The 26,705-nt window shown below is 49.3% G+C and overlaps 2 protein-coding genes across 13 annotated transcripts in view; one reads left to right on the plus strand and one right to left on the minus strand.

The window, feature by feature from the left end:
- ASAP2 (ArfGAP with SH3 domain, ankyrin repeat and PH domain 2) overlaps positions 1–13,634 on the plus strand; it is a 176,701-nt gene extending 163,067 nt beyond the window's left edge. For 2 of the 5 annotated variants that reach the window (XM_058682488.1, XM_058682493.1), the window contains 6 exons: positions 420–554; positions 1,861–2,032; positions 8,272–8,321; positions 8,758–8,849; positions 9,277–9,399; positions 11,046–13,634. In XM_058682488.1, coding sequence (XP_058538471.1) covers positions 420–554; positions 1,861–2,032; positions 8,272–8,321; positions 8,758–8,849; positions 9,277–9,399; positions 11,046–11,120 — 647 coding nt within the window. In that variant the 3' untranslated portion in view covers positions 11,121–13,634. The remainder of the gene's footprint in view (positions 1–419; positions 555–1,860; positions 2,033–8,271; positions 8,322–8,757; positions 8,850–9,276; positions 9,400–11,045) is intronic. The other 3 variants (XM_058682489.1, XM_058682491.1, XM_058682492.1) reach the window with 3 other exon arrangements.
- Positions 13,635–14,009: 375 nt separating this feature from the next.
- Positions 14,010–26,697, minus strand: ITGB1BP1 (integrin subunit beta 1 binding protein 1). 8 transcript variants are annotated; one of them, XM_058682495.1, is made up of 8 exons: positions 26,558–26,697; positions 23,329–23,438; positions 22,257–22,361; positions 19,575–19,653; positions 18,164–18,300; positions 15,395–15,487; positions 14,724–14,873; positions 14,010–14,242 (listed from the first exon to the last, which is right to left on the minus strand). In XM_058682495.1, the coding sequence occupies exons 3-8, from the start codon at positions 22,326–22,328 to the stop codon at positions 14,171–14,173; spliced, it is 603 nt and encodes a 200-aa protein (XP_058538478.1). In that variant the 5' UTR covers positions 22,329–22,361; positions 23,329–23,438; positions 26,558–26,697; the 3' UTR covers positions 14,010–14,170. The 8 variants fall into 8 exon arrangements, with proteins under 8 accessions (XP_058538478.1, XP_058538483.1, XP_058538481.1 ...); XM_058682500.1 differs by lacking the exon at positions 26,558–26,697 and adding an exon at positions 26,474–26,492; XM_058682498.1 differs by lacking the exon at positions 26,558–26,697 and adding an exon at positions 26,325–26,402.
- Positions 26,698–26,705: the final 8 nt, after the last annotated feature.

Consider the following 26,705-nt stretch of genomic DNA (forward strand, 5'->3'; position numbering starts at 1 on the left):
GACTTGATGGATGGGTAGAGGCCAGCAGATGTTCTACAGGCTGGAGTGCAATGCTCAGGACATACGTCATTGTGGTTACTCATTTCCCTCCTCAAATGGTATTCATATTGGAGAAAGAAAATCCGTAAGATTGTGAAAACCAGCTGATAAGTTTCCCAGAAGCACCACTGTGTGTAGCAGTGTCCATCCTCCAGATACCAGAGACAAGAATTAAAAAAAAAAAAAAAAAAAAAATCAACATTCTATTGGTGGTCTTAATGCTATTCTAGAAGGGTCATATTTATCGTTTTTCTGAGAGAGAGGATCAATAATGCAGTGTTCTGTTTCTGTTTTTGTTCTGTGCCTGTGCGTGCATTCGTGTGTGTGTGTGCATGCCTGCGTGTGCATGTGCGTGCGTGTGCATGTGCGTGCGTGTGCAGTTCAGCCAGCCTCCTCCGCTAACGCCCTGTGGAAGACAAACTCTGTAAGTGTGGACGGTGTAAGCAGGCAGCGATCTTCGTCAGATCCGCCAGCTGTCCATCCACCGCTGCCCCCTCTTCGCGTGACATCTACCAGTACGTTTTTTCCTTTTTCCTTTCTTGCCAGTGGGCTTTTCGATCTGGATGGCTGGGGGGTGCTTTCGGCAGCCGCGAGGGGACAGCTGCGACGCTGCACGCCCACAAGCCACTGCCGGGAGCCCAGCACTGTGTTCCCAGCCCTGGCCCCTCTGGCCGCCCTCCCCAGCTGCAGGCTCCTGTCTGTCCCGCACCCCATGCCAGGGGGCTGCTCGCACACTCTCCTCCTCTGTCTTCCCGAGCATTTCAGCAACATTTCCTCCTGTCACGCATGAGTCCGGGGCTTCATTTCCTTTGGCCACTTGGCGGTTCTCAATATTTGGGCACAGTCATTTGGATATAATCTGGCATGTGTTTTTCTTCAATGTCAACATGTAGGTGAAAGTCCCGGGACCTAGGGGAGGGGTATGGAGAAGAGGAACATCTTTCCTGGAGCAGTGAGGCAAGCCCTGGATGCAGGCCCTGAGCCTGTCTCGTCCCTGCTCTGCTGGGCTGGCAGGGGGAGGGGTCCTGGCACCTCGGGGCCCACACTGAGAGCACGGACTTCCCCCAGGTTTTCCCCTGCAGTTTTTAAGCTAAGGCAGGAGAAACCGAACCCCAGCTGCAGTAAAGTGCCATGTGCACGTGCACTGGTGGCACTGGAAGGCTCCTTGGGTGTCCCCGTCCTGTCCTGAGGACAGTTAACTGCCTCAGCGAGGACCCTGGATATTTGGGGACAGCACTAATGTTTGTCCGAGAGGGGAAAGCGGGGAGAGGAGCCAAGGGCTCGAGGCCCAACTGCCCGTCTCACCAACTTTCTGACCTTAGGGGAAAGCACGTCACCTCTCTGATCCTCAGCCTCCCAAGTCTTTGCCCTGCCCTCCGCACAGATTGTGGAGTCTTCACAGAGTGAGCACTTTAGGGCGGTCTCACAGTGACCTGCTGGAAGCCTGGTGAAATGTGCAGGGCCCACAGGGGCGGCTGAGGCAGAAAGAGGATTGGCCCAGGAAGGCCCGGCCCCAGACTTGAGCCTCCCCCCTGCTGTCTCTCCAGGTCTCAGGGTGGACAGCACAAAACTGTGGTGGCATCCCCACAGGGACTTCCAACGGGGAAGGTACAGGCTCATAGAGGCATTTTAACCCTGACTTGAGGCTCGGAAGGACTCCCTGCCAATACTGCTTAATAAAAACCTGCAATGAAAAGAGGCTTTTGTTCTTATGAAATCACCATAGAGAAAAGGAAGCCCTTATCAGAGGAGCCTTGGGTGAGAAGGCTGGGGACGTGAGGAAGTCTGACAATCTGTATGGCTCTCCTTTTCTTTCCACAGATCCCCTGGCTCCCACGCCACCCCCTCCGGTGGCAAAAACGCCCAGTGTGATCGAAGCCTTGGGCCAGCCGAGCAAGTCTGCCCAGCCTGGGATCCCGCTGAGCAAAGCCCCGCCCCCGCCCCTGCCACCCCAGCCGCCCAGCCGCCTCCCGCAGAAGAGGCCTGCTCCCGGGTAACCGCCTGTCTTCGTGTGGCCCGCAGGGCCTGGCCAAACTGCCATCCTGGCTTCTTGTGTTCAAGGAGCTTCCAAGCGGCAGTGGCCCCAATCCTTCGTCTGAAATTTCCATGCAGACATTTGAAATTTCCAGTGCTTCTATGGTGTCACCTGATGAATTCATCAGCCTTAAGCGTCTTAAAAATAATTTATCAACATTATTAAGCTAAAAATTTTCATACAAACGTAGGTCTTCTATCCACATGACGAGTGTAGTTTTCTGTGTAGCACAGGCACTGGATTTGGGGAAACGAAGGTCCTCGAGACGCTGGGCCTGTAGCTTCAGTTTGTTGCTCGCAAGGTTATCTTACTCGTATGCATCCTCTGCAATGTGGGCATATATTTCCTACAGACGAGGATGTTCTCCTGCATGAGCACAATACAACCAGCACGATCAGAAAGCTAACACAGTGGGGCACCTGGTTGGCTCAGACAGTAGAGCGTGCGACTCGATCTCGGGGTTGTGAGTTCGAGCCCCATGTTGGGTGTAGAGATTACTTAAAAGTAAAATCTTTAAAAAAGAGAGAAAGTTAACATAGACACATTAGTACCTTCCAGTTCCTAAAACCTGTACCAGGTTTGCCACTTACCCAAAGGTTTGTCCTTTTCCACAGAGGGATCCAGTTCATGGTTTCCAGCTGGATCCTTATAGTGAAAGATGGTTTTCTTTTAGCGGCAGTGATACTTAGAAGCCAAGGTCTGAATACTGTGTGTGCTCATTGCTCTTGGGGTATCCTTGCTCCCAGGCAGGCCCTCTGAGTGGTCAGAACTGGGGACACACACATATCTGTATTTATAAACATACCTGTATTTATAAACACATTTATCTCTATGTTTCTATTTCTGTGTCAAAATCCATGAGTTCACACTATCTCCCATTTCAGTTGTAGTAACAAACCACACCAAGACTTACTGACATGGGACACAACCATTGTATTCTGCTACCAGACTCTGTCAGGAATTTGGATCAGCATCGTGAAGTTAGCTTATCTGGTCTCCACAATATCTGAAGCCCTAGCTGGGAAGACTCAAGGCCAGGGATGGTCCAACACAGAAAGTGACTCACGGGCTGAGGCTCGTGTCATCTCTCCAGCCCACACATCTGGTGGTTGATGCTGGCCATCAGCTGGGGCCGTCGGCTAGAAAGCTTGCACGTATGTGGCCTCTGCATGTGGCGAGGGCTTCCTCGAATCATGGCGACTGGGCCCAAGAACAAGTCCCAAGAGACAGGCCCAGCCCTGGAAAATGGCAGGTTGTCACTTCTGTCATGTATCACTGGTCAAACAGTGGCAGAGCCCAGACTCAGGGTTGGCGTGGGGGTGGTAGCACAGGGTGGTGTAGACTCCAGCTCTCAGGAAAGGGTTTGGGGGCAGTGTTCTCAAAGCACCACAGGGTCCATTCTAGTCTCCTTTTCTGGGCTCCTTACTCCCTTTTCCGGTGATGAGAAACCTGGCTTCTACATTGACAATCAGTACCCCCATGAAGCCAGTCTCCCGTCTCTGCCTCCACCTCCTCCTCCTCTCCCTGCTGAGATCTGGGGCCCCACACGGAGACCATCTTCACCCCACTGGGGCTCTCACTGCCCGCCGGGCACCCTCCTCCATCCCATTCAGGCGCACCCCTCAGGCCTCCTGTCCCTGCCGAGGCTCCGACTCCCCAGGATGGGCCTTTTTTCGTCCCTGCCACCAGGTAGATGATGGAGCCTTTCGGGATATAAACTATCTCCTTCAGTTCTGAGAAATTTCATTGATTTTTTTTTTTTTTTTTTTTACTGTCTTAATTTCTGTTTTCTCTGTTCTTTTGTTTATTTATTTATTTTTATTTATGTTTACTTTTGAGAGAGAGGGAGAGAACACAAGCAGGGGAGAGGCAGAGAAAGAGAGGGACAGAGGATCTGAAGCCGGCTCTGTACTGACAGTAGAGAGCCCGACGCAGGGCTCAGACTCACGAACCGTGAAACCGTGACCTGAGCTGAAGTCGGACACTTAACTGACCAAACCACCCAGGTGCCCCTCTGTTCTTGCTTGTAATGTAATTCGTGTTACTCAGATGTCAGACTCCGTTGGCTTTTCCTCTACATGTATCGTCTTTTCTTTTTCATTCGGGTAAGCTGATAGCTCTGTCAGCCTGCCCCTGAATCTCCGTGGTTTAACAGCTGGAAGTTGACTTCTTACACAAAATTGAGCGCCCATATTCTCGCTTGTGCAGCAGCCCCAAGGGGCGAGTCAGAGACCCAGACCCTTTCTACTTCTGAACCCTGTTCCTAGGGTTATTTCCTGAGGAAGAGACCGGCGAAGGGTGCCTTTGACCAGAGCCAGTCCCATGGCTCCACCTGGAGGCCGGGGCTGGAAGTGCAGCTCTGCTCCGTGGAGGGACCGCTCTCTGCCACCGGTCGCTTCCATTTCTGCATTGCTTGCTTGCTTTTTAAGTCTGCCTTCTGGGAGATTTCCTTCATGTCATCTTCCAGTTCTTTCATTGAATTTTTTTGTTTCGGCTGTCCTATAATTTTCAAGTTAATAGTATCCTTTTTGTTTCATGAAATCATTTTCTCTCGTCTCAGATTATTAATGATGGTTATAGGGATGGAGGGGGAGTTGTTTAGTTTAGCTTTTGCTTTTCTGCATAGTTTGTTTCTAACGTGTCCATTGTCTGTTTTCGTTTCTGTTATGTTAGAGGCTTTTCCTCATAGATCTGGTGTTTTCTGCCCAAAAGTTGCCACTGCAGCTGAGGCATTAAAACCAACTGCAGGGCTCCCTGGGTGGCTCCATCGGTCAAGCCTACGACTCTTGATTTCATCTCAGGTCATGATCTCATGGTTTGTGGGATCAAGTCCCACATCAGGCTCTGTGCTGACAGTTCGTTCGGAGCCTGCTTGGGATTCTCTCTCTTTCTCTCTCTCTCTTTATGCCCCTCCCCCACTCACGTGCATGCGTGCTCTCTCTCTCTCTCGCTCTCTCTCGCTCTCTCTCTCTCAAAACATTTGAAAAAACCTGATTGCAAACTGCACCCTCGTGTGCAGAGTCCAGTGTGGACTTCGCTGCGGAGGGTCTCACTCGGCAGTTAAGTTTTTACTTAGTCCCCCTTTTTGTAAAGATGCTCCCAACAATCACACTGGTACTCCCAAGTTCAGATACCCTCTATTCTCCCCTCTCAGAATAGAAGCTTCTGGTCTTCAGTGGGTTGAGGTAGGGTAGTTGCTCAGGGTTGGTCTGGGAATCTGGGGATTCAGTAGCTCCTTGAGCAGATTTTGAGCCAATCCTTGTGTTTATTGCCATGCCTTATGCCCCCTCCCACGGGCTCATAAGCCTTGGGGACTCAGAGCACAGATGGGGGTCCTTCAGGGCTTCCTTAGTGCGTGAGGGTTCTCCCTCCTCAGATGAGCTGGCGTGGTTAGGATTCTTCCCTCCTGTGGCCACTTCCAAAATGTTTCCTCTTCAGTTCTCTTTGTCTTGTTGGTTTAAGCTTGTTCCCTTTCTTTCTGTCTGTCTGTCTTTCTTTTTCTCTTTCTTTCTTTCTCTTGCTCTCTTTCTCTTTTCCTTTTTTTTTTTTTTTTTTTTTTTTTTTTTGGTCTCTTTTTTCTTTTCTTTCTCAGAGAGGGAGAAAGAGACTCTTAAGCAGGCTCCATGCTCAGTTTGGAGCCCAACTCAGGGCTTGATCTCACAAACTGAGGTCACAACCTGAGCTGAGATCAAGAGTCAGACGCTTAACCGACTGAGCCACCCAAGCACGCCTGGTTCAAGTTTTTTCTTTCTTTTTTTAAAATTTTTTTAAATGTTTTTATTTCTTTTTGAGACAGAAACAGAGCATGAGCAGGGAAGGAGCAGAGAGAGAGAGGGAGACACAGAATCCGAAACAGGTTCCAGGCTCTGAGCTGTCAGCACAGAGCCCGACGCGGGGCTCGAACCCACAGACCGTGAGATCGTGACCTGAGCCGAAGTCGGACGCCCAACTGACTGAGCCACCCAGGCACCCCAACAAATTGCATTTTTAAAGTTTCTTTTTTTGTTGTTTTTAATGTTCTTTTATTTATTTTTGAGACAGGGAGAGACAGAGCATGAGCAGGGGAGGGGCAGAGAGAGAGAGAGGGAGACACAGAATCCGAAGCAGGCTCCAGGCTCTGAGCTGTCAGCACAGAGCCCGACGCGGGGCTCGAACTCACAGACTGTGAGATCGTGACCTGAGCCGAAGTCGGACGCCCAACTGACTGAGCCTCCCAGGCGCCCCTCAAGTTTTTTCTAATTGTTTTCCTTGAGAGAAAGTGGAAGTAAATGTATTTCGGTCTTTTTTTTCTTAAGTTTATCTATTTTGAGAGAGAAAGCACGAGCAGGGGAGGGGCAGAGAGAAAGGAGCGAGTGAGAATGTGGAGTCCAGTGCTCAAACTCATACTCAGGAACTTCGAGATCATGACCTGAGCCGAAGTCGGACGCCCAACCGACGGAGCCACCCAGGCGCCCCTCAGACCTACTTTTTTAACCAGAAGCCTCTCAGAGCTTCTTTAACGCTGCCTTGTAAGATCTCTTTCTAAACTAGCATGTGAACACCCTTGCCTTCCTATTCCAGGCAGCACATACGCAGTCTCATGAGTTACCGAGTTCTCACGTCTGCCCTCCGTGGCCGCAGGCCGAGCTTCTCTGCATTGGGGTCTGTGCCCGCTTCTGTTTGCCCCCCTCTTGCCCTGTAGCTCCTGCATGCTTGCTCTTTCTGCGCTGTTCTTTGAGACACCGCATCCTGTGTTGAACTTCTAGATGAGCACCAGTCGGCTGCCAGCTGTCACCCGGCGGTTCTGAGAACAGGGTGTATCGGCCGCTAATGCAGGCTCCTGGGCACGGTCTTTCTGGGGGCTCTGAGGCCTCCCTGCTTCCTTGGTTCGCAGGAGAGTCTGAGCTGGGGTTGCAGGGTATGTTAGCGCAGTCTTACCTGGTTTTACCTGCTCCGTGGAATCCTTTTCTCTCATCTCGTGTGACCAGAAGCAGAGGTGGGGAGGGAGCAGAGCGGGTGATGCTGGGGTGTCTCCAAGACCCCTTTGGATGGAGGGAAGCCTGTCATCACTGCCCGGGGCAGTTCCGTTTGAAAAGAATACACCGCTGTGGCTTCTTCGTAAGGAAGCACCCACTCCCCCAGTCTCATCCTGGGTATAAATCTGGGTTTTTACCTTTGCTCTCTTTGAGCAGCGGTCGGCAAACTACTCCTGCACGCCTGATCAGCCCCGTGCCTGTTTTTGTATGGCCCACGAGCTAAGGTGGTTTTCTTTTTTTTCAAATGGTTGAAAACAACCAAAAGAAGTCTATTCATGATACATGAAGATTTTCTTTTTTTAAGTTTGAGAGAAAGAGAGCTCAGGAAAGGGGCAGAGGGAGAATCCCAAGCAGGCTCTGCATTGTCAGCCCAGAGCCCGACGCGGGGCTCGATCCCACAACCGTGAGATCGTGCCCTGAGCCAAAATCGAGTTGGATGCTTAACTGACTGAGCCACTCAGGCACCCTGATACATGAAGATTCTATAAAATTCAGATTCCAGTGCCCATAAATAAAGCGTTCGGCACATAGCCACGCTCCTTTGTGCATCATCCGTGGCTGCTCTCGTGCTGTGGTGGCAGCACTGGGTAGTCCTGATGGACTTTGTAACCCACAAAGCCTCAACTGTCAGGCCCTTCAGCAAGAAGGTTTGCTGACTGGTGTCTTAGAGGCTCAGGCCTTTCCCGTAGGCATTTTGTAGTTGGGAGTGATGAAAGGCAAAGGGGGTCAGCATGATGATTTCTTTTTTTTTTTTTTTTTTTGAGAGAGAGAGTGAGTGTGAGTGGGAGAGAGGGGCAGAGGGAGACGGAGAGAAGCTCAAGCAGGCTCCACACTCAGTGCTGAGCCCGACACGGGGCTCGATCCCACGACCCTGGGATCATGATCTAAGCGAAAATCAAAGAGTCAAACACTCAACCGACTGAGCCACCCAGGCACCCCCAGCATGGTGATTTCTGTCTTGACATTGACGGAAATCAAATGACAAGACGGGTCAGATGAGTGGGGCCTTCACACGTTAGACCTTTTGAGTTCCTTGAAAATAGGTGTAAAATCAGTGCCATGTTTCTTCACCTTCGTTCTGAGACGACACAGAAGGTTCCTTTATGAAGCGGTGTGGGGTGGGGACAGCTGACGTGCTGTGGGGCCTCAGACGTCAATAAATCTACCTTCTCCTTCTTTTAGGGCTGACAAGTCGATCCCACTGATCAACAAAGGCCAGCCGAGAGGACCTGGTAATGATTTCGTTTATGGGGTTCACTGCTGCGTGGTCCGTGGGGGCAAAGCGGGAGGCATTTCCAGCCGTGCTCAACCCTGTGTCGGGCCCCAGCAGCCACCCTGCCTCTCACAGACAGGGCTGCTGTCTGCTGTGTCCTGTGTCTGGCCCCTTCTGATGGGGGCAGGGCAGGGAGGCCCCAGCAGGGATCTAGAAATCTGCAGAGGAGCTGGCGGCCTTTGTCCGGCTCTGTGACACTCACATGCGCTGCACGCTTTACAGAGACTGATGGAAGTCACATGGTTCTTGGGCCTTTAGGGGACTTTTCACTCTGTAGATGAGAAAATCTCAGGAAAGCTGCCTTTCAGACATGACGCTGTGGCATTTATATTGTTTGTAACTCGCTGGTCACCACTGAGGGCATATTGTGAAGTTGATTCATTTTGGCCCTCAAGCAGTGGATCTCTCTGGAACAGAAGCTCTGGGTCCTCTGTCCAACAGCGCGGTCCTCCAACCCCCAGCCCCCATGCCCAGGAAGTCACAGACCGTAAGTGGAAGGGCCCCTCCTTTCCTGCCTCTTTGCTCTGGCCAGCAGTGAGCGGGAGAGTCTCCGAGGAAACCAGTCTTGCCCTCTTCCCCCGGCGGGGCGGAGGGGAGGCTTCTTCCTGAATCTGGACGGGACACGACCCCCGATCCGCAGTCGCAGGGCTCGGCTCCTCCGGCACGGGCACCGGGCTGCCTCACCCCCAGTTCTCTGCACTCAGCTGGGGTTGCTTCCCTGTCCTGCGAGCCTGGTAGAAGGTCCCCCTGCCCCTGAGCCACACGGACCTTCCCGCCCTGACACCCGTGGGCTCCCGGGCCTGCTGGGTCGGGAGCCCTGGGACCAATTAGAAACAAAGCAGCCCCACCCTCCGCCCCAGGAGCTGACGCCTCCCTGCCACACTAACCTCTGACCCTCCCGCTCCTCCATCCAGACCAAGTTAAAGCCCAAGCGGGTCAAAGCTCTCTATAACTGTGTGGCCGACAACCCAGACGAGCTGACGTTCTCCGAGGGGGATGTGATCATCGTGGATGGGGAGGAGGACCAAGAGTGGTGGGTGAGTCGGGGGTCTGGGCCCGGGATGTGGCTGGGAGGGCGGAGGTGAGTCCCGGCCCACCTGGCACGAGAGGTCTGCTCGCAGGCGAGGCCCTCTGCCGGTACATCCTCAGCCCTCAGGCCCATCTGCCCCCCACCCGTCTCTCCCGTGTACACCCACTTCTGAGCGGGCCCAGTTTCCCCCCCGGGTGGGTTTTCCCACGTGAGGGTGGGCGGGCACTGGGGCTGCAGTTCCCAGAGTTCACTTGAGGGCCTGAAATGAGGCCGTGAGTTTAGAGCCGGTACGATCCTCCCCCACACTGGGGGTCTGTGGGGGAGGTGTGTAAGAAGCCGGCGTGGGGGCAGAGCCCCTGGGTGTCCGTCTGGGTCCTGAACGGAGTGGGACATCCAGGTGGGAGCAGGAACAGCAGGAGTGTGGCGGTTCGCCTGGTGACCCTGAGAGACCAGACCCCACGCTCCACAGACTCAGGGACGCTGGGCAGCTTGCCCGTGTCGCGAAGCCTCTGTTCCTGAGCTGCTGCTGTGTGGCCGGCCTGCGCCCGCAGCGTGGGGACCTGAAATGACTCCCTCCCGACTGCCCCCAGCGCTTTCACACTCGTGTCCAACCCGGCACGAGGGTGGGGCCCCAGCCGGACAGTAGGCTGAGCCCTCTGGAAAATACCTGTTCATTTCAGAACCTGTGGAAAATACAGAAAGGTATAAAGAAGGAAATGCTGCCCATACTCTCACCCAAGTCTCATCAGTTGTATTAGGGCGATTTTCTTTTAGACTTTTACTTATCTCCATAATTTGCCTTGTTGAGATCTTACTTGGTGTAGAACTTCTATAATTTACCCAGAGTGAAAATAAGTGAATCTGTCGCAGCCTTCGGTAAATGCTTGACTACATTTAAATAGAACCAACCACACGTTTGCCACTTTCTGGGACTTTGTAACTCACAAACTTCTGACACTCCGTTTCTTCCTTAAAAAAACGAAACAAAACATAAAGGCAATTGGGGGCAGTAGTCAGCCGTCCTGCCTGCCCCCCAAGAACGCCAGGGCCCTGGGGACTGTGCTTCTGGGCCGACACCTGGCCTGCCCGTAATAGTCTTGCTTACACAGCCGGCATACCCCACAGTTGACCCTTGAACAACGTGGGTGTGAACTGCGTGGGTCCACTTACGTGGGGAGTTTTTCTATATAAATGCAGTATAGCAAGCACTTGAATGTATTCTTTACTCCTTATGATTTTCTTAACATTTTTTCTCTCTAGCTCTATTGTAAGAACACAGTATATGACACCTGTCATATTGAAAATACGTGTTAACTTACCATGTATGTTATCTGGAAGGCTTCTGGTCAACAGGTTTACTAATAGCAAAGATTTGGGGGAGTCAGAAGTCATAGGTGGATTTTCAGCTTGGAGGGGGATGGCTGTGGCACTTCTAACCACCCCACACCCCATGTTAAGGGTCAACTATATTTGAAACATGAGTGAAAGAAAAAAGGAAAAACAGTTTAGATGTCTGACCCAGGTAATTCTTTCTCAGAAGAAATTCTTCTGAACAAATCTTCCCTTTTTTTTTTCTCCAAATGCTATATAATGTCCTTCGAAGGTTCCAACATCGAGAATTTTTATAACCGCCGGAACTTTTGTTCATTTCAGATTGGCCACATTGACGGAGATCCCAGTCGCAAAGGAGCATTTCCTGTATCATTTGTGCACTTTATTGCTGACTGAATTGCTACTGAACAAAAAAACACTTCTTTTAACGCTCGTTATGTTCCTGTTTTGTTATTGGTACCAAAACTCTTGCCAGAATGACCCGTTTCATGAAATGTATTGTACGGTAGCCCCACTTTCTCTAACACCGCTCTTCTGTTTTACAAACTCAAAGGCAACTTTATGTGTATAAATGAATTGTTTTTATAATTTGTGGTTTTCATGAAATACTGCCATACTTTTATTAGGAAAAACTGAATTTCCTAAAAGGTGAACTGAGAAGTCATTTTAACTACATAATCGAGACCCTCAATCTACAGATTTAGCTGAACCTAAAAGTTTGAGGATTAGAAATTCTTCAGCTTTCCTTGGCCTGCTTCTAGGGTCGGTTACTACAGTTGTCTTAGGTTGGTAAACTTGCTTTAGAAGTAGCCCAGTCCTGGACTGTCTAGAAAAAATGCTATCAGTTCACCTTTAAAGACTTTTTTTTTTTTTTTTTTTTTTAAAGAAACCTTTAAAGAGTTCCTTTGAAACCCACCCAAGGCTTAGCTAAAGCAACTTGGAAATTTACACCTTAGCGTTGTACTTTCCAGCCCTCATCTGTGAGGTTGCAACTATCATTGTATTCTGCATGTGCGTGTAGCCTGTTGTGAACAATCCTGCTTAACCAAACTACCCATGGTTTATTACGGCATATGGTCATAGCGGTTAATTCAGTTCCACGTTAGAGAAAACTGCATTTCCTGAATTTGGTTGAAAACTAAGGATGATGGATTGCAAAACAGTTCTTTAAACTAGTCTATACGCTTTAGGTGTCTTGGAACTTGCCTTCTTGACCCTCCTCCGTCACCCAGCTCGAGTACCGTGGCGCAGACCCCACTGTGTTCACACACACTTGCTGTTTCCTGTTGAGTGTACCACTGCCTTCCCTCTCCGGCTCCCCAAGAATGTTTACTCAATTTAGTGGCTTGTATTTATATACTATACCAACAGGAATGGTAGTTATGCTGTCTTGAAATTGAATCTGTCCATTTGTAATCAAGAGCATATCCGAAATTTGTAGGTCCCGGGTAATACTCCTGAACAGACATCCCACTGTCACTGCTAAAATCCATCACGTCATTCTTACTGGGGGTAGGGGGATTAGGTTGTGTATGACAAACCAAAATTCATGAGTTTAACGAACTTGATTATCATACCTCTATTTAGTAATTGTGAGTATAAGATTCGTGATAGGAATATTGGACATTGTGGCACTCTCTGAAAATATATAGGTCTATAATGCCCACTCGGATTTTGACCAGAAGTGAAGGGATAAGCTTAGGTCTAGGCTTGGAAAGCGAGGCGGCGATGTTTTCATCGCACGGTTACGATGGTACATTTGATCGGAGCAGCCTGTCTTTATTAGGCAAGACTCTTGTAAGTGCAGAGCTTTTTTTTTTTTTTTTTAATTATTAATTGCATTCTACTTTTTATTGTTTTTATAAAGGAAAACAGAACAAACTGGAATGTTTTATGATGTGGTGTGGCAACTGCTTTTTGCCTTTCAAAGTTCCGGGTAAAAACGTTAGATCTGTAATTAAATTTGGTTGGGTTTTCGGTATTTTGTTTTTGTTTTTTTTTGGTTTTTGGTTTTGTTTTGTTTTTAAAGCACTACATGTATTTTCACTAATTGTTCATTTCTGTCGTTTGAACCCTTCATTTGGTTAATTCCCTCATAGATTTAAGAAAGTAAACAGGTATATTTTGCACAGTGCACTTCTTATGTATATTTTAACACAGTCCTTTTGCATTCGTGTCTTATAATCAGCCTTTTGACTACTTGGTGCCAGCTTTATAAGGAATTAAAGTTGATTCTCACTGACATTCAGACACCGGTCCCAAACTAATCTATCAGGTTCACTGGTACAGAAATATCTAGGAAATATTTTTTCCACTCGGCAATTTGGTGGTGCTATTGTGCAGTCGTTAACATTACTCTTGCCAGAGGAGAAATTCTAGTACCTTCCCTGCTAACATCCTTTCCTAGTTCTTTGCTCTTTGCAAATCAAAAAAACAACCTGAGAGAAAGGAAAACATTGTAGATATCTATTTATATTTGAAGTTGATGCTTCACGAACGTAGCTGCAGGACGCTGGCATGTCGTGTGCCGTTTTCCATCAGACGCGACTTCGAGGGATGAGGCCCCACACGTGCACAGACTCCCAGCTCCCGTGTGGTCTGCTGAGGGGTGGATGGTGTGGCCTGCAGCTCAGAACGCTACTCGAGACAATGATACTCCGTTCATTCGCTTGATTGCTCTGATCTGGTTGCAGCGCAACTGTATATATTGTATAACCTAAATCGATTCTTATTTTCGTTGTCCTTAATGCAGTGATTTATAATTAGAGCATGTTCAGTAAGTTGGCTCTTCCCGCGAACTAGTCATTTGACTGGAAAAAAATAAAACACCTGTAAATGGACATAGTGTTATTTTTAATGTTTTTAATCCTTTAAGCATTGCATATTAAAATGGTCCTTTAGAAAAACCCACCAGCCTCCTGTACATGAGATTCTTTCTGTGCTGTTTAACACGCGCGGTGATCTCTTGTCTGGGAACGCCGAGGTCGATGCTTTGGTTTCCGAGCACGTCCTCCTGACGGTGCACCTTCATGGTCTTACTTTTTGTGTCGTGAGCTGGCAGCGCTGCGTCGCTGTTCCAGACCAGGTGACCGGCGCTCCCAGCCGGCGGGGGGCCCACGTGCCGCCCCGGGGACGGTACGTGACCTCCGTGGAAAGCGCTCCGTGCTCGCCACTCACTGAGGGCACTTCTGTGACGCTTAGGTGTTAAGCTCATTTGTGTTTAAAAGCGAGAGGGGAGGTTTCTTTTTTAGTCGCAGAAAGCGGACAACCTCGTTGAGAGTTAACTCACCGTAATAAGACACATTTTAATAGAAAAGCAAATGATCAGTATGTTACACACCGCATTTCTTCGCTTTCACCACTTCCTACTCCCATAACAGCTCAACCCTGCAGACTGAAAGCCACCGAACTCCCACACGAAGTCAGCTTCCACTTGATTGCAGAATTCAGGATTTCTCAGATGTTAATACGGAGTCAAAAGCGGTGGATAAAACTTTGCAGATGGCTTGTGCTTGCTCCTATATTAAGTGAGAAAGATAGAGTAAGAGACTCTGTCCATCTCTTCCTGAATTTAATTTGACCAGCAGAGGTACACATCAGACCCTCTTAACGCCTCTCCTAAACCTGCACGTGTCACGTGCCCCCTTCCTGCGTGCCTTTAGAGAAGCATGCGTGGTAACTTGAACCTGGCCTTTGGGAGGGACCTTGATGAGTCCGGAAGACAACAGGGACAGAACAGGGGGGGGCTTCTGCTCAGGAGGGCACACCGCTTTGCCCACCGGCCTTGTGACAGCCCCGACCTCGAGATCCCCGCCGGGCAACTGCCCGCCCGCGGCAGGTCTGGCCAGCTGGCTGACCTGGGGCCAGTCACCCACACTACGCCAGGTGTCAGGCACGGTGGGTGGCACCTCTTCGGCCTCTGAGAAGACCGTAAGCACCCTGTGGTTTCACCGTCTCGTCTGATGAATGAGAGCCTAAGCAAGCCAACTTGAACCTCACCAGGCTGTGGCACTGATAAACCCAGAGGCTGTATTCCTCATTGCTGGCATCTGTGGTCTTCAGAGCCAGCAAGCTTCTTCCTGCCCCCAGACCATCATCGTAACACACCATCCGGATGATTAAATACAGAGCGTGCCGATGCAGGACATCCTACGGAAGTCAAGAGAACGCAAGACGGTGACTGTGTTACAGGTGTTTTACGTGCTTAATTTTCCGTGCAGAATCGTGAGGCTTTACACAGACAGCATGGCTATGGATCTGGCAGAAAACAGTCCTATAGGCTTTTCACCCAAACGGACATTCCAGAATGTTCAGTTAATGGGTACTTTGCCTTCAGGGTTATCCCTTCCTACTTAAAATTCCAGAAAGACAGGAATAAGATCTGAGTTCATGAGCCTCTTCTCTATGCCAGGCTTCCAAGCTGACATCTGCCCTGAGCTGGCATGAGATCCTAAGTTAAAAATGCATTAGGGGCCAGCAGTGCGGGGTGCTGGTGGGGCCCTGCCATACAGGAGGAGCCAAAGGGGGTCTCCGTTACCTCTCAGAAATCAGTCATTTTTGTAAGACCAGCTGCCAGGAACATTTACCAACCAACAATTCCGCAAACCGACAAAACTGCCAGTGGCCCCTTCCCAGCCTGCCTCCCAGATTCTCTAAGAAATATTACTTACATACTGATCTGATGTTGACACTTTTATACCATACTTGGAAACTCCCATAATAAATTCTTCCTCCAGAGGAACGAAAGGCAGCTTTCCATCTTGCTTTAAAGTAAAAATAAATTACATGGTCTACATTAACAATTATGTCACATTCCTTAAATCTCATTAGCCAAGCTTGGTCTCTGGCCATCACAAACCCAAACCCTTTTAAGAATGCGGGGTACACAAGGGGCGCCTGGGTGGCTCAGTCGGTTGAGCGTCCGACTTCGGCTCAGGTCATGATCTCACAGTTAGTGAGTTCCCGCCCCGCGTCGGGCTCTGTGCTGACAGCTCGGCGCCTGGAGCCTGCTTTGGATTCTGTGTCTCCCTCTCTCTCTGCCCTTTCCCCACTCGGGTTCTGTCTCTGTCTCTCAAAACAAAATAAACATTAAAAAAAAAAAAAAAAAGAAAAGAATGCAGGGTACACAGTAGCCTGGCAAGAATCGTTCTCCAAAGAGGCAGAAGAAAAATTTTCACCAGGATTTTGTTCTGTTTTCACAGTTCACAGAGCTGAGCAAAATTCACATCCATTTGTCTTGACGTTAATAATTTCAGTTATAAACTGAAAACATTTCTCACAGGTCCCAGGGACGCTTAAACGTTTACATCAGAAAAATAAAGCTATTGGGGCACCTGGGTGGCTCAGTAGGTTAAGTGTCTGACTTCAGCTCAGGTCATGATCTCATGGTTTGTGAGTTCAAACCCTCATCAGGCTCTCTGCTGTCAGCACGGAGCCTGCTTCAGATCCTCTGTCCCCCTCTCTCTGCCGCTCCCCCGCTTGTATGCACACGCTCTCTCTCTCAAAAGTAAATACTAAAAAAAAAAAAAAATTATTTAGATCCTAAATCTATGTTTTTAAGTTTATTTTGAGAGAGCGTGCGTGTGTGTGAGAGTGGGGGAGAGGGGGAGAAAAATCCCAAGCAGGCTCCACACTGTCAGCGCAGAGCCCAGTGTGGGGCTCGAACTCATGAACTGCAAGGTCATGACCCAAGCTGAAATCGAGAGTCAGATGCCCAACCAACTGAGCCATTCAGGTGCCCCTGAAGGTATTTAGATCTTAAAATACTCCAAGCTTATGCTGATGTCGGCACATGAAACCATCAGGAAACAGCTGCAGGAAGCACGTTTCAAAGCCACTTTACACCCTTCCCAGCTGTTAGGTAGGTCTGGGTCACCCCCCCCCCCCGCCCCCACCACCACGTCCCAGGGCTTTGAGCTTGATGAGCAGATGACACCTGATGGTTTCCCTAGCAGATTATCCAGTTCTATCCTAAGTCAGAATACTGCCTAACTTGTCTTCTGCACAACTAACAAGATAGCGTTGGCATTCAGTAGATGTTCCGTGCCGTAAACGTTTGTGTGGAAACATTTGCCTACGCTAAGGAAATTCTGATAAAGAAGCTATGTCTGCATGCCTCCATTCTTGGCTCCTCGCATGGTTCTAGTAACCTCCTGCCAGGGACCTCTCACCGTGGGCTTCCAGCATTTCAAGAATCAAAAGATGGGATAATAGCAATGCTATTGTCACTGATGGAATTTTGACAAGCCCTGGGTGATCTGAGAAACTCAGCGGTCCTTATCAGAATGAAAATAATCCGAGTCTGCTTCTGGGGGGAACATTAGCCATCCTTCAGTACGATACTTGGACTGGTTGTTGCTTGCACACTTTTGCAATGACCGTATCCCAAACTGAACGCCGGGGCACTAACTGTATCAGTCCAGACTACCAAGAGGTCTCTGTTAGATGGCAAATTAGATTGGCTTATTCCCTTCAGACAGAAGAGACTTCCTGTGCTTTCCTGAGGACGTGACTTTGTATCTAATGATCCCATTCTCCATGATTTACCAGACCAAACATCCCTAGAGTAACCAGCACTCTCTGAACTGACAGAGGAATCTTCCACTGTGGTAATATCCCTTTGCTAAACACAAAGACCTGTGGCTCCATTTTGTGGAAATTCAGGAAGCAATTTAAGTCTTTTGGTCCGTCCACTTCCACACTGGCAAGGGCACAGGTCTTAACGGTATTTTATGCACTCACTGTACATCTTTGATTTGTCTTAATTTTTATTCTTAATTGTCCTTCACAATTATTTTGTCTAAATCTTCTTGACTAGGGTATGTTTTGTTTTGTTTTTTAATTTGAGAGAGAGTGTGCAAGCAGGAGAGAGGGGCAGAGGGAGAGAGACAACCTTAAACAGTCTCCACATTTAGCATGAAGCCCAACATGGGGCTCGATCCTGCAACTCTGGGATCATGACCCGAACCGAAATCAAGAGTTGGATATTCAACCAACTGAGCTACCCAGGCACCCCACTGACTGGGATGTTTTTGAAACCCACTTCACCTCAATTCTTGTTGCAAACAGGGTATTAATCGATAGGTCAACAGCACTATGAGTTAGATTATCCAAAGAGCTGTAACTAGTTCAACGGAAATACAGTAAGGTTTGCCAGACTGTTTGAAAAGACAAACTTATGGTGTGTAACCAGTCACGGCACTCAGCTCCTCATTTAAATGAGGAGCTCAGTCAGCCCCGAGAACGTAAAAAGTGCTGTTTTTTGAAGGAAAGAACTGTCCCTGTTCCCTTGAGACTCCGTCCTACATACCTTGTACCACCTATAACCACAGTACTCAGTAAACATTGTAACAGTGATAAAAGCATGGAACATTTTCTCCAAAGCCATGAATTTATTCTCTAGAATGTTCTAATATTATTTTTTTTTTTTTTTTTTTTACCTGGGCAACATCTATATAATTTATCAGGTCTAGGGGCCCTTCAAGACTTTTCCCTTCAGAGAATTTCAGTTTCTCAATGGCACCAACATATTTTATTCGAAATTCTGCACAGGTATCTGAAGTGTTATTGCTTTGTCCTAAAGGTGAAAGAAAAATTGTTAATGGTAAGACTTCAAAAGAAATGTCTGCGTTACAGGGTATCCTCAACCCCTTTGCAAATAAAAAACAGACTGTCATCAGAACTTCACCATTAATGAAAATAAAAAACTTTTAATGCAAAATTATTTGAAGTAATAGGAAAGAACTTGGAGTTTCACTAACCGTTTCCTCAGTGACTCATAATACACTAAACATAAAAATCTCAAAAGGAATAAACCAAAATACAGGAGAAAAATTGTCAACTAGATAATGATTGGGTACCTTCATGATACGTTAAAATATTTAGAGTTTTTTTGGTTTCTTCTTCCTCTTTACCATGTTAACTATTAATTTGCTTTCCCCATTCAGCAAATCTGGTCTACCTCTACCGGTCCAAAAAAAAAAAGAAAAACCGCAATTTTTTTTTTTTCATGTAGATGGAATAATGCCAGACAGGAAGTCCCTTAACATTAACAGATGTTCTGTTACACGACAGACGGCATCAGGCTGCAGAACCGTGTGGGCTGGAAGATCTAGCCAGTCCCCAAATTCCCACAAAGCACTACGTAATCTTCCACGTTAAAGGAATACTACGTGGTTACTTTTAGGTTATGTTTATGTAGAAAAAGATGCCCACGTTTCTAATGTGTTTAAGACATCTGGAAGTAAAAATAATAGACCTTACGCTACCATAAGCTCTTTTACATCATCTGGTTCCTGCCTTCATCCCACCCCTCGGCCATCCCCACCTTCATAGACCGATTAGTCTCTGATCCCGAAGGGAAAAGGAGAAAGAGTGTGGACAAAATATATATATTTTTTTATATTTCCAGTTAGACTCTAGCCGTTTATTGGCCTGGATGAGAAGGTACAGACTGACAGATGCTACCCTTCCAACAGCAAGATGCTTCTCCCACGGCCCTCAAACAAGGTCATTCCCATATCACTCACGCTCTGCCACCCCATGTCCTGAAAAGCTGTTTTGAAACCCCTAAATTGCTACCATGCTATTTTTCACCCATGTTTGCTCTAGAAGCCCTGACGAGCAGATGGCCCACGTGTGCTAGCACTGCCACGGCAGTGGCTCTCGCCAGCCGTTTCGACCCGCGTCCCACCAGATCTTGGGCCATTTCCAAACTCTTGCCCAAAATGGCAGAGGAGAAAAAAAACAAACAAAAAAAGCCCAGTGCACAAGAATTCGTTGTGCTACCCCGGGAACACTCTGTGAACACCGGTTAAAAGCCTTAATAAGCGGCCCAACTCTTCTCCGTACCTGAGCTTTTGGTGGAATCTGTATCGAGGCTGGCCACAGTGCTGGATCGTGAGAGCCCCCCAAGGCTGGAGTCTACAGACTGAGAAATAACAAAACAAAAATGGAAACAGAATTAGAAGCACTGTCTTCTCTCAAATCCTCTAACAAACACTCAAATTACTTCTTATAGTTGAATCAACACGTACAAAAGCAGGTCGACTATTCAGGCAGATCGAACGTGACAGATTGTTCTAAAGACAAATTCTAGGGGCGCCTGGGTGGCTCAGTCGGTTAAGCGTCCGACTTCAGCTCAGGTCACGATCTCGTGGTCCGTGAGTTCGAGCCCCGCGTCAGGCTCTGGGCTGATGGCTCGGAGCCTGGAGCCTACTTCCGATTCTGTGTCTCCCTCTCTCTCTGCCCCTCCCCCGTTCATGCTCTGTCTCTCTCTGTCTCAAAAATAAATGTTGGGGCGCCTGGGTGGCACAGTCGGTTAAGCGTCCGACTTCAGCCAGGTCACGATCTCGCGGTCCGTGGGTTCGAGCCCCGCGTCAGGCTCTGGGCTGATGGCTCGGAGCCTGGAGCCTGTTTCCGATTCTGTGTCTCCCTCTCTCTCTGCCCCTCACCCGTTCATGCTCTGTCTCTCTCTGTCCCAAAAATAAATAAAAAACGTTGAAAAAAAAAAAAAATAATAAAATTAAAAAAAATAATAAATGTTAAAAAATAAATAAATAAATAAAGACAAATTCTATAGCAAACTTCAGGTAGTCCCAACTGCTCCTACCATAACAGCATCAGACAAACACGGTATGGACATTCCCGGTATAAACTACAGCCGTTACACCCGCCTCCTTGTAAGATACCTGGTAGTCAGGTCGTTGTGTGAAAATCTACGCCTTGCTTTCACTTAGTTTCCACTGACCCCAAAAAGAAGCCGGTGCAGAAAGCAGGCAGGGAGCATGATCCCGTATTATAAATGAGCAAAGATACCCAGCGGGGTGAAGTGATTCACCCAAGGTTACATCTAGAAAATACCCCAGACTTCCAGTCGAGGCCTAATCCCCGTTCCCGCGCCTCTGCAATTACTCTGACGAGGACGTGGCTCACGCGGTCACGCGCGGGCCGACCGGCAACCAGAGTGCAATTCTCAATGTGAATTGCAGAGAAAACTCAATGAAACTATTAAGCAAAACACAAAGAATCATCCATGTTAGCGTGGTCTGTTCTATAGAATCGTACCCTGGATAGGCTTCATTTCGTTAGAAATGGCATTCCGTGAAAATTCCTGATTCAAAAAATTAGCCACTGTTTTTCACCTCAAATCAAAGTGAGATTTTAAAAGTACAACGTACTCATATTTTTTCCGTGTTCGAGAAGTGAAATCGAGGAGAATACAAAACTGTTTCAGGCCTTATATATGTTTTTTCCCTTTTCCTGTCGTGGCACCTCTTAGGGCAGAACGTACAATGAGAACAGAGCTCTAGGCACAGAGACGTTCACCATAACGTTCCGTGTGGGACTGAAAACTGGAAAGGACGTACACACTCAGGGTGGGGGGAAGGCAGCCGGAACTGAGATGTTGTTACAACTGCCACAGGGCGGGCGGTCACCATCATCTTGGGGCTCAGGCCCTCACTCCACGGCAGGTGGCCCCTTCTGCACCTCTCCGGGCCCCACCGGCCACCTCAAAGAACCCGTGGCCCGGAACCAACATCTCAGGCCATTAGCAGGTTCCCTCCGGAGTCCGCAAAATCCGAGCTCCGGTCTTGCTCTGCCCGAGCAGGTCAAGGCCCCTTTATCCACTCTCTCATCGAGAGAACGACACTGGGCCGGACCAGATGCCCAGGCTGGGGGCCCCACACAAGGGCTGCAGAGGTAATAGCGGGAAGTTTCTCGACCAGCCTCAGTTCAAAACCCTTCAGGGAAAGGGTCGATTTTTCCCACTCTCGGGCAGGCTTCCGAAAGACGTCAAATTCCTGTGCCTCTGGCTAGAAGCCCACCGGCTCAGTGAGACTCCCGAGTGGCCGTCACGGGGTCTTCCGCCACCGACGTGTGGCCGCACGGGCTAGCGCGGGGCTCACCTCCCCGGGGGCGGGCACCCGCCCACGTTGTGCCGCGGGTTCCTCTCCCACCCCACCGCGCGCCAGCACTGAGCACACTCGTCTCTTTCGAACCGAGAGCTCGGGAGGGGGTGGAAAGGGTAGCGGTGAAACCGAGAAACACAGGCCGGTCCCGGGACGGGGACTCAGGCCTCTGAGGCCCCTTTACAAACCACATTCTCACTCTCCCCAGAGCCCTAAGCGTGGCATTTGCCTCACCATCCACCTAGCTCAGCGGTAAGTGAATAGAACTATAGTTCCGTACACACAACCACCGATCCCAGAATTCGAGAGCTCCGGCCCCCCGACTGCCTGCAATTTCTATCATGTGAAATGCTGCAAAACCAGTGTTTCACTGAGACCGTTCACCCGTCCTCTGTCCCAGCTGGGTTCGGGCACGGAAGAATCTCGGCAGATCTCCACAACAGAACGGAGTTAAATCGAGCGCGGGATGATGCGTCTCTGGCACCAACAACGGATGTGAAGACGCGCCTAGTCCGAAAAACACCGGCAGCTGTGCCGCGGTTGGTACCTTCGTGCGGTGCCAGTGAGGACAGACAAGACTCTCCCCGCTTTAGGATTCTGTTCCTACGTCCGCTCCCCCTACCTTGCTCTTAGTACTGATTTCACTGCTCTGGGAACTGCTGCTACTGTGCCGTTTTTTGCCTTTCCGAAACATTTTTCACCGTCGCTCGATGCAGAGGAGCTCCCCCTGGAAGGACAAACGGTAGTTAGTCACGGCAGGAGAAATAACCTCCCGTCACTTCATGCATCGCAGGAATAAAGATCACCAATTCCTTCTGGGTCCTCTCACCGGAAACGAATAGTCTCCTTCGACCACAAAAGTCGGAGGCTGCTGTTTCGTTCTTTTTTTCTTTTTAAGTTTGAAAAATCTGACGCAATGAACCAGAAGGACAGAAACCTTCCTGGCCTATCCAGGGGCGTGAGAAGCATCTTCTCAGGGGTGACACACACACACACACACACACACACACGTCATCTACTCCTCAAAACACTCAAGTGCCTCACTGCTCTTTAATCAGTTCAAGGCCTTAGTAAAACATGTGACGTATTAGCTGACCAACCAAGGCACTGAGATTCAGCTGCTGTCTCAGGGTCACATCCTGTGAATGGTCGGGCTTAGAACGGAAGCCCAGAAATGTGCACTTTTCTCCAGGTCTGGAGCGAATTTTCAGAAAAAACTGACAAAAACATTCCAAGGTGCCAGCTCTCCCCTCCGCACTCTCGTGAGGCCAGGGAAGGAGGCGACCTTGAGTCTTCCAGAGTCAGTCTTGTATATATCTTTTTCTTAGGTAATAATTAACGCCTTGGAAGCAAAATTTATACTTGCCTGTTTCACAGGAGCACATCTATTATACTTGAAAAATTACTAAGTAACCTGCATGGCAATGCTTCATAGTTCACATGCTTCCAAATGCATCATGTCACTGTTCTCACAGCAACCTGGTGACACATTCATTTGCTCCAGATGTTGTTTTAAGGGTTTCCCTCATCTGTGCCGCATATTATGCTGGGGGCTTATAGAAGGTAGGTTATAATCTGCATTTTATAGATGAGGGAACTGTGACCCATCTTTCAGGAGGATTTATGAGTAAGATAACCTAACAAATTTTTACTAAGGACTGGATCCTACCAAGGGAACAAGGGAATCTGCTTACGGTAGAACGAATACTATTTTATTGTCTTCAAAGCTCCCACAGACGGCCGAGTGCACAGAGAGCTTCCTGTCATTCTGACATGATCAGTTCTTTTCAGAAAAACAAGGTACCTGATGAAAGAACAAGAATGAATAAATCGTGGGGTGGTCACTGAATGTCCCTGCTCCCATGAGAAGTTTCTCCCACTCTATCTGGAGACCCCATCATTCTCAGGCCACTCACCAGTGTCTGTCCTTAGGCCACTTGCCCAAGACTGAGTTCCAAGCCCAAGCTTTTTCACTAGCCCCATCATCCAACTTATTTCTACATTTTTGATTCATCTGTAGAGTAGCAAGAAAATCTGATTCGTTCATTCATTCCTGGGTACCCAGTGAGCGCCTTTTAGATGCTGGGGATACAGCAGTGAATAAGACAGGTAAAGGCCCTGACCTCAGGGGGCCCATTCTCAGAAAGATGAGACAGACCAACAAGAAAACCAAATACACACACATTGTTAGGAAAGAACTGTTATGAGGGAAATGAAGGCAAGCTCAGGAGACGCAGCTGATGGAAGGAAGGGTGAGCACATTAGAAAAAGATGCTCCGAGGAAGTGAGCAATAAGGAGACGTGAAGAAGGAAAGGAGGGTGGCCGCACAGGTGCGGAGGAAAAGCAGTCCAGCAGAGAGCAGCGCAAGTGCAAAGGTCCTGAGGGCACATGCCTGCTGCCAGGAACAGCGAGAGGCCACCTTGGCTTTCACGGGAGCAGGAGGGAGAGGGACAGATGAACAGAAGGTGCAAGGGGGCTTTGCAAACCACAACAAAAGTCTGGGGGTTATTTTAGGTTTAACAGCAAGACTCCAGAGGCTGTTAAAAGGCAGTCAAGCGATAGGATCAGACTTCTGTTTTAGAAAGATGACTGGCCGTGGGTACAGAACTAGCCGCAGGAGGTGTAAGTCAAAGGAGGGAGACTAGCAGGCTACTGAAGATCATTTGCTGCCACCGATCACCTTGCATTCATGGGATGCTTTTCAGTAAGAACAAGATGGCAAGAGAGCCTTATTCCAAAGTCTGCACAAACTGGGTTAACCTAGCAGCATAAAGCACCATGTTAGGAGTCTCTGATAAGTCAAAATATTGCACAGCACATTTAAGGACATTATATCTCAAGTGTGTGTGTGTGTGTGTGTGTTTCAATATACAACAATTTTAAATATGACTTTAAAATAAAATTTTGTGCCATCCCTAGTGAAATCCTGAAGCATCCCTTCAAGTCCCTGGAATACTGGAATGCTTTGGAAATCGGCACTCTGGCACAATCACGCCTTTGCTGCTCCTTAAGACTTTCTTTCCACCACCGACTGAGAAGCTGAGGGAGGGAAAGGCACTTCTTAAAGTCTTTGATATCTGCTGCTATTCTGATGCATGTTCTGAAGCAAATTATTCTTGCCTCTAAATTCTTCACGCACAAAAATGAGGCGAAAGGTACAGATTGTCACTTGGATGTTCCAAACTTACCAAATGCAAAAGATGGCTGAAGCAAACACTTCACCTTCCCTTCCGTATCTGCTCTGCTCCTCTCCTTTCCCTTCCAGTAAATTATTATTATTTCTGGTGGAAACCAGGAAGTCATCAACTCCGCCATGTCCTCCAAGCCCCACCTCCAATAAAATACTAAGATCTGCTGAATAAACCTCCTGAACCGTTGGCTCATCCACACCTCTAACAGGTGCATGCCATCACTAGCCCGCTGCTGGGTATAATCACTCTTTCATCACCTGATGGAAGCAGTGGATCCCCAACCCACAGCGAGACACAGATGCACAGAGTTTGGCATGCAACTTAAGGAAGGAATTCATGTCCCAACGGGACTCCTTGCCACTTTAAAGCTACTACCAACCTCCAGCTAAAAAGATTTCTTTAAAACTCAAATCTGGTGCCAGTAATGTGCTTAAAATCTTTCACTGGCTCTCCAAAGTTAGCGAGAGTGGAGTCAAAGCTCTTGGCCAGGACATGCAAGGTCCTCCGTGACGGGGGCTCCTATCGACCTCTCCAGTCTCGTCTTCCACGACCAGCTTCACAGGTTCATCTCGAAGGAATGCAAAGAGCAGGCACACAGCTCCCTGTTTCCATGCTTTGCTCCTGCCATTCTGTCTGCCTCAGCCGCCCTTCCACCTTTTTATTCATTCAGCTAACTTTACTCACCTTTCAAGACTCTGTTCAGGCTTCTTCTTTACTCGAAAGCCTCCTTTGGACCTCCAGGTTGGGCTAAGGGACCGCCACTGCACAGCTTGAGCATACACCCTGGTCATAGCATCAGCCGGCTATTGCCCACTTGGAACTATCTTACTCTGTCTTACTTGGAACTCTCTCAACTGTGAGCTCCTCAAAGATGGGGGCTAGGTATTTCATCTGTGTACCCGACGTCTGGCACAGACTGGCAAAGGACACGTTTAATGAACTGAAGAACCTTCTCCCAGATACCAATTTCCTCTCCTGAACACCTACCGTGTGCCGCCCAGTGCTGGGCGCTATACAAACCTGTAACCCTCGCTACTGGCCAGCAAGGCTGCAGTATCACAGCCCCTTTCAAACGAAGAAGCCAAAACTCTAAGCGTCTTGCCCCAGGTCGCTAGGCTAATAATGGGTGGGGCCAAGTTTGGAACCTAAGACACACCCGACCGCCACCGCCGAAGCTCTTTCCAGACCCCACCCTGCTTCCCACGTAGTCCGCACTGTTGTGTTGCGCCTGCCACGTGCAGGTGCGCAGGATGAAAGCAAACAGGACAGACACCACGCCGGCCCTTCGCGGTGGGGGAAGGGGGCTGGAGCCGTGGAGAAACCAAGAGGAGCCGGCACAAAAAGACAGCGCTCCTCACGGCCCCACAAAGCGGAGTCCGACTCCGGAAGCAGCCCCGCGGAGGCTCCCACTCCTGTCTCCGTGTCCGACGGGACCGATCCACACACGACACCTGCCGTCCCAAGCGCTGCAGTCCCACCCCAAACAGGAACCTGGCACCTGGGGCACCGCATCCCCCCGCAGGCCCCGGGCCTGCTCCTCCACTCCCGCCGCCCGCTCCGCGCCACCTGGGGACTTGGGTCCCCGGCCCCGGGAAGGCGGGTCCCGGGGGAGACCGCAGCCCCCGCGGCCCCACCCATCCGCCCTACCGCGGGCCTCCCCGCCGGCACCGCCTTCGGGGCCCGCGTTCCCGGCCAGGCTCAGTCCGGGACCGGCCAGGGCCCGGCTCTCACCTCACAGCCTCTGGCCCGCCCCTGGGGCCGCCTGCGGTCAGGGTCAGACGCCCACAGCCCAGGCAGCGGACACTGGGGCAGCCACTCCAGTTCGAATTCCAGTGCCAGCTTTTCCGGCGCCCCAGGCCCCGCCCGCCGGGCCCCGCCC

This window comes from Neofelis nebulosa, chromosome 9 (assembly GCF_028018385.1).
Source record: "Neofelis nebulosa isolate mNeoNeb1 chromosome 9, mNeoNeb1.pri, whole genome shotgun sequence".
NCBI classification, from domain to species: Eukaryota; Metazoa; Chordata; class Mammalia; order Carnivora; family Felidae; genus Neofelis; species Neofelis nebulosa.